This window comes from Dromiciops gliroides, chromosome 1 (genome assembly GCF_019393635.1).
Source record: "Dromiciops gliroides isolate mDroGli1 chromosome 1, mDroGli1.pri, whole genome shotgun sequence".
Classification (NCBI taxonomy): domain Eukaryota; kingdom Metazoa; phylum Chordata; class Mammalia; order Microbiotheria; family Microbiotheriidae; genus Dromiciops; species Dromiciops gliroides.
The window spans coordinates 212053325-212066886 of NC_057861.1; the positions used below are offsets into that span (position 1 = coordinate 212053325).

General features: G+C 38.0%; 1 protein-coding gene across 1 annotated transcript; it reads right to left on the reverse strand.

Annotated features, from left to right (window-relative positions):
* Positions 1-3795: 3795 nt before the first annotated feature.
* LOC122734637 (CKLF-like MARVEL transmembrane domain-containing protein 7) lies at positions 3796-4342 on the reverse strand. Its single transcript, XM_043975599.1, is given in 2 exon segments — positions 3796-3871; positions 3873-4342. Coding segments are annotated over 2 exon segments (546 nt in total).
* Between the last annotated feature and the right edge of the window lie 9220 nt (positions 4343-13562).

Here is a 13562-nt window from a genome sequence, read left to right on the forward strand (position 1 = left end):
CTATTTCCCTAGACTACTTATCATTTGGGGAATGGCTCTTTTCAATCACTTCCTTAAATATCTTTGAAATGAGACCTTTGTCAGAGAAACTTGATGTAAAGATTTTTCCTAATTATTTTTTCCCTTTTAGTCTTAGTTTTATTTTTTTTGTGCAATATTTCTTTAAATTATGTCATTTAAACTATCCATTGTATGTGCTGTCTTTCTCTTTATCACTTCTTTGGTCATGAACCTTTCCTCTATCCATAAGAGGTATTGAAAATAGCTCAAGGAACAGTGGGGTACTGAAAGGAGAAAGGCCTTAAAATTCCTATTAGGAAACTCATCATCCTCAAAGACCCAGAAAGACTTGTGCTGTTAGGTATTTTAGGTGACTGAATAGGGATATATTTCTCTGCCCTGATAAGCACAGAAATACAAAAGCTTATATTGGTTTGCATGATTCATTTACAATGCTGAAAGCTGAGTCTAGATCATTTCCATTTACTTCCCTGCACATTAAATGCACATTCTAAAAAAAATAAAGTCAGTAGAGGTTAAGAAAATAATAAAGTCACCCCATTCAATTAAGGAAGAGAGGTTGTTTTTGCTTAAGAGAGTCATTATGCAAATATGTCATATCAATATGCTAGTAATATCAAGTACCATGTGACAATTAAATTGGCTTCTGCATCTCATCTATTTAAGTTAAGATTTCCGTTACACATCATTGAATTTTCATATCATAAACAGTAATTATGATATTAATCATAGTGATCTTCAGATGGTATCATTTGGGTGGGGGGAGAAATGTTTTTTAAGATTGAATCTCACCTTCATAAGTACCCATTATGTCCATCTTATTTGAGAGATTAAATGTGTCTATATAATCATTTCCATAAAGCCTGTTAAAGGGGTGGGGGGTTTACCCCATAATTTAAGTCATTTATTTGCATCAGTGTGGGCTATACTACATCTTCTGAAATGAAGTATAATTGTACACAGTAATCTCATTACACATAATTTATATCATGCCTTCCCTAGGCAAACTGGTAGGGAAGGGAGGATTACAAAGAAAAGAAGTAAACCCAAGAGAACTTGAACCAAGATAAGTTCACCTGAGAGATAAACATTAGATTTAAATGTGAGATGAGTATGAACATTACTCTATCATCCAGACTCCCAGTGGCACCCAATCCCATTAAATAATGAGTTGGCATGGCAGCATAGCTATTTGTAGAATCCAGAAACACATGTTATTGTTGCAAAGAAAATTGGGCATTGGGACAACTTAATGTGGGTGTAAATATCTAAAAAACTTGTTGAAATGGAAACCTTCCTACAACTGTTATGAATACCACTCAGAACTATTATATTTTTGAAGGATTTTTCCCCCCTAATATATAAACTTGAGTACTGACTCTGGAAACAGAAAACCTGAGTTCAAATCCTAATGCCGCTGATTTCTAACTTGTAGCACTTTAAGCTAGGGAGTTAATCTTTTAAGGCTTAATCACTCAAATGCTTATTTGGGGGGGGGGTGGAGGGGTTGTACCAAGTGGCAAAGTTTTAACGTTTTCTGACTTCTTTGTGTAAAAACTTCTTAATTCTATATAATCAAAATGATCTATTTTACATTTATTTTTGCTCTCTATATCTTCTTTGGTCCTAAATTTTTCCTCTATCCATATATCTGACATAATTCCATGCTCTCTTAATTTGTTTATGGCATCACCCTTTATGTGTAAATCATGTACTCATTTTGAGCTTATTTTAGTAAACAGTATGGATTACTTTTTTTTAAACTTGTATTACAAGAGATCTGGAGAGTAAAGATGAAACATTTATCTTCCAAAATGTAGGTCTGACCATATATACCTTTATTCAGCAAGTCAAATGGCTTCCTTTTGTTTCCATTATCAAATTTTAAATCCTCTTTTTGGCTTTTCAAATCCTTCATAAATTTTCCCTTACCTACCTCACCACTTCCTGGCCTCTTTACTTTTCCCCACACAAACCTCTTCATCATCTGACTCTAGTCTTTTCACTGGCTGTTTCCCATCTCTAAAACATCTTTATCCTCATTTCCATCTCCAGGCTTTTCTGGATTCCTTCAAGTCTTAATTAAAGTCCTACCTTCTTCAAGAAGCATTTCTTAGTCATCATTAATTTTAGTATCTTCCCTTTGAAAGTATCTCTGATTATGTATGTACATATGTATGTATATATACATTAAATGTGTATGCATTTGTATATATGTACTCACATGTTATCTCCCCCATTAAATTGAAAACTTGTTGAGAATAACTATTGTTGTTGTTCTTCTTCTTCCCTTTCTTTAATCCCTATATTTTAGTGAAGACTCAGGCACCTGGTAGGCATATCATTAGTGCAAGTTGATTGATTGTTTAAAGCATTTAGATTCTTATAATGGAAAGGTTCTCAATATTTAATTATTTATAATAACCTCTAGAGGATGATTCATGAAATTCCAACCCTAGTTTTCTTTCCAGTATAAACAGTAGGAGTAATCACAAACTGGTTTTATATTTCATTATGTAGGCTAGGTGGTGCATTGGATAGAGTGCTAGGCCTGAAGTCATGAAGGGTCTTCTCTCTGAATTCAAATCTGGCCTCAGACTCTTACGAGCTTTGTGTCCCTGAGCAAGGCTCTTAACTCTGTCTCAGTTTCCTCATCTGTAAAATGAGCTGGGGAAGAAAATGGACAACCATTCTGGTATCTTTGCCAAGAAAACCCCAAATGGAGTCATGAAGAATCAGACAGGACCAAAACAACTGAACAACAACAACAGACCAGGAATTAGGAGACTGGGTCAGAATTATGGTAGTGCTGCTCTTGAAATTTTGTAATCTATAGAATGCCTGTCAGAAAGCTTTGATTGCTTCCATTTGAAAAGAGAGAGTACTGAAGGTTACTGCTCCATGGAAATTCATTCTTCCTTTTAGTGAGCTACAGGAAGACTTTCCAGGGGGTAAAAAAAAATCTGAGGCTTTTCTGGATGTGAGGGCAGCTAGATGGCACAGTGATAAAGCACTGGCCCTGGATTCAGGAGTACCTGTGTTCAAATCTGGTCTCAGACACTTGACACGTACTAGCTGTGTGACCCTGGGCAAGTCACTTAACCCCAATTGCCTCACCAAAAAAAAAGAAAAGAAAAGAAAGTTGATCTGTACAAGTCATAGAGAGACAACCTCTCAAAAGTCTGGAGTCCCTTTACTTTCTTTGCACATAAATGCTTTTTTTTTTTTTTTTTTGCTCCTGGTTGGACAGTGTTTATCTGGGTGGATCTCCGGTTAAGCAAACTGGACAGGGACAAGGGTGGATTTACAATAGCAGATAAATTAGGGAGGGGGTCGGGGTTACAACAGGATTTACCGAACATTTGAGACCCTTTGTCAGAATGAATGGAAGACAGCATCAGACAGGGACGGGATTTTTCTGGAGACCCAGAATCCGTGGAGGTTTCACAGAGCACAGAGAGGAGGGGGAGAAGGGCTGATTGAGGCTCAGCTTCCCTTGCAGTCCCATCAGTCAGTCCCACTCCCAGGAAGAGGCAGGGCTGTTGCTAGAAAAGTTGGAGTTAAGAGTCTTGGGGAACAACCTTCTGGGCAGGACTCCAGGAAGGGGTGGGGGAAGCCTCTCCATCTTCCGAGGCAGAACTTTGGCCCCCAAGCCTTTGCTTCAGAAACCTTTCTTCATCCCGCCAACTACAGCTGGTCATGCCCGCTGGCCTCCCCTTGGGTCCCACGGGGGCTCTTCCATCCAGGGGCTATAAGGCATCCCGAGTGACACCATCACACAGTTGCAGCTGTGGCCTGGTTTATACATGAGATCTTGTAGGATAACCAGATGCTCACTGTGCACAAGAAAGAAGCCGAAGACCGCTCTGGCAATGAGGCCCTCCATGCGGTAACTCTTGGACGCTGCCACAATGGATGCAATCAGCAGGAGGATGGTACCAATTAAGTAATGGAGAAGTTCCGCCAGTGGCCAACTGATACAGGTGAACACCCTGTAGATGCAGAAAAGATGGACCAGGTAGAAGATGAGCAGGTCGCACATGATGACCACTTCAAAGTAGCCGTACGCGCTATAGTCAGTCCACAAGGAGTTCTTCACACAGATGAAGGCAATGAGGAGGGAGATCATCTGCGCCACCTTGAGCAAGGCGGGGTAGGTGGCGGGGTAACCGCGGGCTAGCATCACCTCTGAGGGGCCCGGGACTGGCGCGGGGCCCGGTGGGGGTGCGCCCACTCCGAAGATGCCATTGCTGCTGCGCGTGGTGCGAATGACCCCTGGGCGGTGAGACATGGCGCCGGGTCTGGGGGTTCGTGGGTCCATCTGCCAGGCCCGGCTGCACCCTCGGCCCCCTCCTGCTTGCCGGCCAGCCTGCCTGGCTGTCTGAGGGTTCTGGGACCAGACGAGAAGCCCGAAGGAGGGGCAGGGGCCTGGGCGGACCGCCCCCAGGGGAGGGACGGGGTGGGGGGCGGTCCCTCGGACAAGTTACAGGAGGGGCAGTGGGGGAACTGGGACTGCGGGAGGCCAGCCTGCCCCCAGCAGGGCCGATTTGGTCTTGACCCTGACCCTGCCCTGACCCCTGACCCTGACCCCTGGCCCGGGCCAGCCCCTGGACTGGAGAGAGGCAGAGTGAGGGGGGTGGGGGGCGAGGCGGAGGTCAGGAGCCCACATAAATGCTTTTTTTTTTTAAGGTGAGGCAATTGGAGTTTAAGTGACTTGCTCAGGGTCACACAGCTAGCGTTAAGTGTCTGAGGTCGGATTTGAACTGCAGGTACTCCTGACTCCAGGGCGGCGTGCTCTATCCACTGCGCCACCTAGCTGCCCCCATAATGCTTTTTAATCAACTCTATAGATATTTCTTTTATCCTTCCATTTGTGGGTAATTGTAATTCTTACTTTTTCTCCACTGTTTTCTGGGGCATAGTTTTTAAAAAAGATATTATAATTTAGATGTCATGGAAATACCATTCAGCATGCTATGTTCCAGGCAAACTGGACTATTTGCTGTTCACCTCTCATGATGTTCTTCTATCTGTCCTCATTGCAGTGATGATAGGCCAAGGATGGAATGCACAGGTTAGGCACAAATAGTCCATGTGAACTTTTGGGGTGGATTCTCTAAATTTGCACATCTCACAATTCCTTTGAGTTACTTCAATTCATGCTAGGTGGTCTTCTACCAGTGTCTCTCATGCCACACAATCTGTTCCAAAGTTTTTCAGAGAGACCTTGAGAATGTCCTTGAATTGCTTCTACTAACCACCATGTGAGCACTTGCCTCCTGTGAGTTCTCCATAAAAAAGTTTTTCTGGCAAGTGTATGTTTGGCATTCCACCAATGTGGCCAGCCCATCAGAGTTGTTCTCTCTCCATAAGAGTTTGAATGCTTGGCAGTTTAGTTCAAGAAAGGACCTCAGTCTGTTGCCTTATCCTGCTAGGTAGTCTTCAGAATCTTCCTAAGATAATTCAAATGGAAGAAATTCAGTTTCCTGACATGATATTGGTATACTGTCCTGGTTTCACAGGCATACAATAATGAGGTCGATGCAATGAGGACAACAATTGTGTGCACATATAGCTATGTATAAGCATAAGCATAAATGCACAGAAATACATGTGTGCACATGTATATACATATATAATACCTATGAATAAATCTATATGTTATGTAACTTTAGAAAGCAGTGATCTACTGCATGATTTCCTTCCCCCAAATTTCCTTACATAATTGTCTTACGTTTAGGTTTATGGAAAAATGTTCACATTGATGAAGATACACCAGTTGATACTGAGGGTGGGAGAAACCCAGAAATATACTAGGAGAAGCTTGCCTAGAATTCAATATCTGCAACAGGAATTCTGATACATTAAAAGTTAGATTATTAAGGATTGACTATGACTACCTCATTATCAATAATTATAATAGCTTTGATGGAATTAACACTGTAAATATCTTTTATGATATTTTCTTAATGAAAAATAGTTTTACATATATGTTTATAGTAATATATATAATTTATTTTATGTAATATATAATTCTAAACTACTTGAGAATATGACATATAATTCAATTTAATAATACTTTATGAATAACAATTAGATTATAATCTCCTAGGGGCCAGGAGATTGTCTATTGCCTCTTTTTGTATTCCCCAGCACTTAGCACATTGCTTGAAACATACTAAGCACTTAGCAAATGTTTGTTTGTTTTTCTTTTTTTTTTTTTGGTGAGGCAATTGGGGTTAAGTGACTTGCCCAGGGTCACACAGCCAGTAAGTGTTAAGTGTCTGAGGCAGGATTTGAACTCAGGTCCTCCTGACTCCAGGGCCAGTGCTCTATCCACTGCACCACCTAGCTGCCCCTTAGTGAATGTTTTTGATTGATAGATTGATTAGCTACTATGTGCCAAATGCTTCTGCACTAATTAATGGACATATGAATACAAAAACAAAACAGTCCTTGACTTGGGGGATCGGACATCAAAATGTAGGAAAACATACACATAAAATACAAAAAAATATGTATGTAGTATAGAAAGCAAATATAAAGCATTTATAAGAATCAGGAAACATCTCCTGTAGTTTAGGGGTACCTGACTGAGGTCAACCTTAAAGTGGAGGTAGGGATTCCAGATGTCACCCAAAAGGACTATTTCAGAAATTGGGTATGATGTGTGCAAAAGAAGAGGTAAGAGGGGGCAGAGCCAAGATGGCAGAGGAAAGGCAATAACTTCTTGGAGCTCCCCATGTGATCATGAAAAAGCCTTCAAATGATGCAATAGGACAATTTCTAGAGTAGCAGAACCTACAAAAGGATTGTGTGAGTTCATATTCCAGCTAAAGACATCTTAGAAGGTCAGCAGGGAAGGTCCTTTGTTTTGGGCTGGTAATAGAGCCCAGCCCTGAGGCCATGCTGTACAGATCTAGCCCCAGGCAAGCCACGCCAGAGATTCATAGCATCTGATTTGACTGCAGTTGTGTCTTCTTCTGGAACTAAGCTCACTATCTGGTAAGAGGGCTGAGCAGCTGACTGGGGGGAGATTACAAGGGCCTCTGCTGGCACTGAGGTAGAACTTGGTTGCTTTGCCTGTGCTGGGAATCAGGAGGCAGTCTTGAGTGACAGTTCCAGTTAGGGAGGAGCACAGGCTCACCAGAGCTACCAGCCACAGCAAAAGATATTTTTTGTTTTTGCATTAAAGAGCAATTAGGCCAGGGGTTGTTTATAGACCAGACCATAGGCCAGGTGAGTACAGAATGTGCCTCTCCTTAAAGTGTATCACCTGGGACACCATGAAGTTTTGGCACAGTGTATCCTGGAAGCAATGCCCCACTTTAAGAAGGAGTTAAAAGTAAAGATATAGGCTAGCAAAATGAACAGACAGAAAAGGATGCAGACCAGAGAAAGTTTCTTTGGTGACAAGGAAGAGGAAAATACACCCTCAGAAGTAGATAACAAATTCGAAGCTCCTATATCCAAAGCTTCAAAAAGAACGAATTGGTATCAGGCCATAGAAGTGCTCAAAAAAGGACTTTGAAGATTAAGTAAGAGAGGTAGAAGGAAAAGTAAGAGAGGGAGAGGAAATAAATGAAAAGAGAAAGGAGAGTGATATAGGAAAGTCATGAGAAAAAAGTCAACAGCTTGAAAAACCAAATGGAAAAGCTCTCTGAAGAAAATAATTGTCTAAATATTAGGATTGAACAAATCAAAGCTAATGACTTTATGAAACCAAGACACAATAAAGCAAATCCAAATGAATGAAGAAATAGAGGGCAATGTGAAATATCTCCTTGGAAAAACAACTGACCTGGAAAATAGATCCAGGAGAGATAATTTAAAAATTATTAGACTACCTGAAAACCATGATCAAAAAAAGGAACATAAACATTATCTTTCAAGAGATTGTCAGGGAAAATTGCACTGATATTCTAGATACATAAGGTAAAAGAGAAATTGAAAGAATTAAGCAATCACTTCCAGAAAGAGATCCCAAAATGAAAACTTCCAGGAATATTATAGCCAAATTCCAGAGCTCCTAGGTCAAGGATAAAATATTGCAAACAGTCAGAAAGAAACAATTCAAGTACATTGGAGCCACAGTCAGGATAACACAAGATCTGCTAGCTTCTATATTAAAGGATTGAAGGGCATGGAATATGATATTCCTGGAGGGGAAAGGAATTAGGATTACAACCAAAAGTCACTTACCCAGCAAAACTGTGTATAATCTTTCAAGGGGGAAAATGGGACTTCGATGAAAAAGAGGACTTTCAGGTATTCATGAAGTAAAAATGTGAACTGAATAGAAAATTTAACTTTCAAATATGAGACAGTAGAGAATCATAAAAAGGTAAACAGGAAAAATAAATCATGAGGGATATTAAAAGGTTAAATTGTTTACATTCTTACATTGGAAGATGATACTTCTTACTCATAAGAACTTTCTCAGTATTAGAGCAATTGAAAGGAGTAAATTTATATAGAGGGCACATTGATTATAAAGGAATGACTTATGTAAAACATTTATTTGTGTTTATATGTTTATTTGGGGTTTTTTTGTTTGGTTGGTTTTGGTTTTGTTTTTGGTTTTTTGTGGCCAGTCAATGTGGGGTGGCATGCCTAGGGTCAGGCAGCTGGTAAGTGGCTTGTATCTGAGGCCAGATTTGGGCTCAGGTCCTCCTGGGTCCATGGTGAATGCTGTGTCCACTGTATCACCCAGCTAACCCATGATGACATATTTAATAAAAAATTGAGGGTTGAGAGGATTGCACTGGAGAAAGGGAAAGGGAAAGGTGGAATGGAGTAAAGTATTTCACAAAAAAGAAGAAAGAAAAAGCTAAAGAAGTGGAGGGGAACATGGGGAAAGCAGGAGAGTGATTGAGCCTTACTCTCATCAGAATTGGCTCAAAGATTGGGTATACTAATATATCTTGCCCTGTAGGGAAAGAAGGGGAAATGGGTGAAGGAAGGGAAGGCAGATTGAGGGAGGGGCAATCAGAAGCAAAACACTTTCGAGGAGGGAAAGGGTAAAAGAAGGTTAAAAAAATAAAGTAAATATCATGGGGAGCAAATAGAATGGAGGGAAGCATAGTTAGCAATAGTGACTGGGAAAAAATTTGAAGCAGAGGCAAGAGCAATGTAAGATGATGGTGATAGTGATGGTGGTACTAACTTTGCTGGGCTGTTGTGAAGAAAATTCTTTGTCAAGTATAAGGTACTATATAGATGTTAGCTATTATTGTTGTTGCAATAATCAACCTCATGGGTGTTTTGTAAGGAAATCTCCCTTTAAAGTCCTATATAAATGTAGTTTACTATATTTTTTTAAATGATGAGCAGGAAGATATCAGAAAAACCTGGAAAGACTTACATGAGCTGATGCAAAGTGAAATGTACTTTATGCAAAATAACAGCAAAATTGTAAGATGATCTGGGACAAATGACTTAGTTATTTTCAGCAATTAATGATCCAAGACAACTGAGGAGGACTTATGAAAATTGCAATTCATCTACAGAGAAAGAACTGATGGTATCGGAATACAGTTGGAACTATATTTTTTTGTCATTAGTTACTTTTTCTAAAGTTTTTTTTTTCTGCTATGTTTGACATGACTGCACGTGTATAACATATTGAATTGCTTGATTTCTTAAGGGGGGGATAGGGAGGGAGGAAGAGAATTTGGAACACAAAGTTTTAAAAATCAATGTTACACTTTGTTTTTACATGTAAGGTGGGGAAAATTATAAATAAATAAACAAATACATAAATAATTGAAAAAAAAAAGAGGCAAGAGATAATAGACCAGAATGAGAATGTTTGATTGGAGGTTTGGAAGAACTAAAGAATAAGCTGAGGCTTAATTGGTTGTGACAAAAAATATCAAATGATGCTATTCAAAATGATTCATTTTGCTACTAAAACTATTAAGCAATATGAAAATTTATTAGAAAGTGAAATTCACATCTCCTCAGTATTGATTCTGGTCCTCCTTCCTGCTGGTAGCAAAGACCAGAGGGTAGACATTAAACACTCCTGCCAGATCATTAATCATTTAATAAATATAGTCATGGCAACATTTAATAATTTTGTACCTGGCTACAGGGCTTCATCATGTTCTAGTACCAGTTTTGTACAACATTTTGGCTTAATTTTCTTGGAAGGTTTTTGAAAAGATTATTCTACACTCACACTAGGAACAAACAATGGGAAGTTGTAGTGGAGGTGTGACTGAAAATACTAGCATTAATACCAACAAGATCAAAGGATCCTTTTGCTGCTTTTGGTATCCTCTGGAACTTAATACAGTGCCTGGAACATAGTAACTACTTAATAAATGTTTCTTGATTGATTGAATCCAACAAGGGTTCAAATTAAACATTGGGAAGCTGTCTACATGGCTAATTTAGATGTATTCTCCTTTCATGGCAAAGACAAGTCTATTAACATGTCTAATCTCTTATTCTTCTTGGACTTATTAGCTCCAGAAAACATAAATATGCATCAGTCTCACCAAAGAACTTTTGAAATAATTCAAAATTGTGGGCTTATCTTAGCAATTAACTTAAGTTTCTAAGAAAATGCTAATATACATACATACATACATATATGTGTGTGTGTGTGTGTATATATGTATATATATGATTTATGCTGTGTTGTACCTTAAGACTCAGCAAATCCAAACCCATTCCTTATTCCCCAAAGGACTCACTTATCATTTTTGAGAAAGTCATTTTTGAGAAAGCACTGATATAAAAAAAACAAGTCCCTTTTAAGGACACAAGGGCAGCATCCAGATTTGGAGCATAAAAAACAAGGCAAGGCTGAGTTTACATCGGTCTTTCTTCAGAAAGCTTAAACATAAGCTGCTAAGAAGTCAGATATCAGGAGTTCAAATTCAAATAAAGAGGTCAATATCATTTTAATATAGTCAGTCTCATGCTCAAGAACTTGTAATGCCTCCCTAGTTTTTACCAAATCATGGTACTCTATGATAAGTCACACTCCAACTATTAACTTTATCTCTCACTACTCTACATTGTGAAGCCTGTGTTCTAATAAGAATGGGATCCCTGCTGCTTTATTTAGTTCAGTTCCTCTGAACTAATTACTACAATAAAATTTCTCTCCCATTAATTCCCAGTAGTATGTTGTTCCTTTGATTATGATCTCATTTTCTGAAAAGGTAAGCAGTTTCCTACACCAGTGGAATCAAAGGCCTAGTCAAAATAAAATAAAACAAAACAAAAAATCTTATGGCTTTTCCAAAGGTTTGTCCTTCTATCAGCTAACTATTTGAAATCAATGACTTTGCATAGAAAGGTCAGGTTGAGAATGACAATAGCATTTCTACAGTGATTTAGGATTTGCAAATAATCTTACATATATTTTTTTCATTTGATACTCAACAACATGGCGAGGTAAGTGCTATTATTATACCTGTTTTGAAAACAAGATTCTGAAAGATTCAATAACTTATCTGAGAGCAGATTATCTGAACCAGGATATAAACAAAGATCTCTCTGATTATATAAGTTCAACACTGTTATCTCTCTCTGCCTCATACTGAAATAATTTGGAGTATATATAGCAGGTATATTTTTAAAAAAATAATCAAAAGCAATTGAATAAACTGTTTTAATATATTATTTTAAATGTTTAAAATAATCTCCAAGCACAAGCCTATGAGGATAAATGACATAAAGTTGAAATATGGGGTCTGATGTAACTTTTAAAACTGAGAAGAAGGGGGAGCTAGGTGGCACAGTGGATAAAGCACCGTCCTGGATTCAGGAGAACCTGAATTCAAATCCAGCCTCAGACACTTGATACTTACTAGCTGTGTGACCCTAGGCCACTCACTTAACCCCCATTGCCCTGCAAAACAAGCAAACAAACAAAAAACTAAAGAAAACTGAGAAGGACCCACAGTACAGTACTATTTTTTTCATGCAAAATCAAAATGTTATTAATAGAAGCACATAGATTGAAGGGTTTGGTTTTGGACAATAAAAAAGGAAGACAGATGCAGTGTATGGTGTCACAAACATAATAGGTAACTTAATCCCTGAAGGGATTATAATAATTAGACAGAAGGATACACAGTGGGAATATAGAAAGAAAAAAAAAAACACAAGGTGAATGCAAAGTACAAACAAGTAGACATAAACTGATTAATCAGGATATGTGGAGATGGCAGTTGTATACATTTTAGAAAAACATTTGTTAAAATAGACCTTATCTCCCTTCAGTAAGTAAGTTTTGATAGCTCATGAAGTATTTGAAAAATTAGTTGACCTGAATTCTGTCAAGCCAATACTCTTTAATTGACATTTTACTTTTTTCCCCCACTTAAGTGAATGCACTTTTTAAACCAGAGTGAATGTGAAAGCCAAACAATCACCAAGAAGCTCCCTGTCCCCAATTAACCAATGACGAATAAGATATGCATTCTTTTAGTCATAAAGTACATTAGCTGAATTTATGTAAGTATTGAGGCATATAACATTTATACTTGCTTAAAATAAAACATCTTGATATATTATCTCTGTTGTTCTATTAGTGTCTTTGCTCTCTGAATAACTTTTTCTGGCCTCTAAAATTTCACATATTTATCAGTACCCTGATGCTTTCAGAAATTCTGAAATTAAATTTTAAAATCTTATTGTAGGGCAGTCAGTACTCTAGTTAGCCAGAGCTTTTGTTTAGCTCAGTACAAAAGACAGGAGACATCTGCTGCAAAGACATGGAACAATTCCAGTTTGCCATTCACATCCTGCTAGAAGTATTCATATATCAAGGACACATATTAATTCCTAGAGGGGACTATGAAATCAATGTTAATGAGTCTTGTGGTGGATATTAATCTTCCCGGGAGTAAATAAAGTGAATGCAGTTAAACATGAACTTTTGTATCCTTCACTGCACTAATTTGATTTACTACTATACATTAAAGAAGAAGTAATAGTATACCCACCCCGATATGATCTCAAATATCTCTCCACTGCCATTGTGAGCTTACTGCTTTTCATTTATAAGCATTGTAGTTAGCTAGTATATATATATATATATATATATATTATACATTTAGATGTATTTTAGTTACCCTGGCAACTACCATAATTTCAGGAATTTCACTCCCTATATTCAGGAATTTTACTCCATATATACAAGAACATATACTTATTTATCTGTTCACACAGTTACATGATCAGCCACAGTCTAGAGGCATACTTTAGTTCAAACACATAATTTTAGATATTCATACATACATACATATCCATATGTGTGTGTTGGAGAACTGCCGAAGTTAATGAAATATTAAGTGATTTAGTCATAATTTGTATCACTATCAGGATTTGAATTCAAGTCTTCCTGACTTCAAGGTCAATTCTCTATATTAGAAATCACTACCTTTTACTCTATCTCTTTGTCTTTCTGCTTATTTGTCTTTGTCTCTGTCTTTCTGTGTCTGTGTGTCTGTGTGTTTGTCTTTCTGTTCTCTATTTGTTTCTCTTTCACTCACAAACAAAATTTTAAGGTTTTCAAT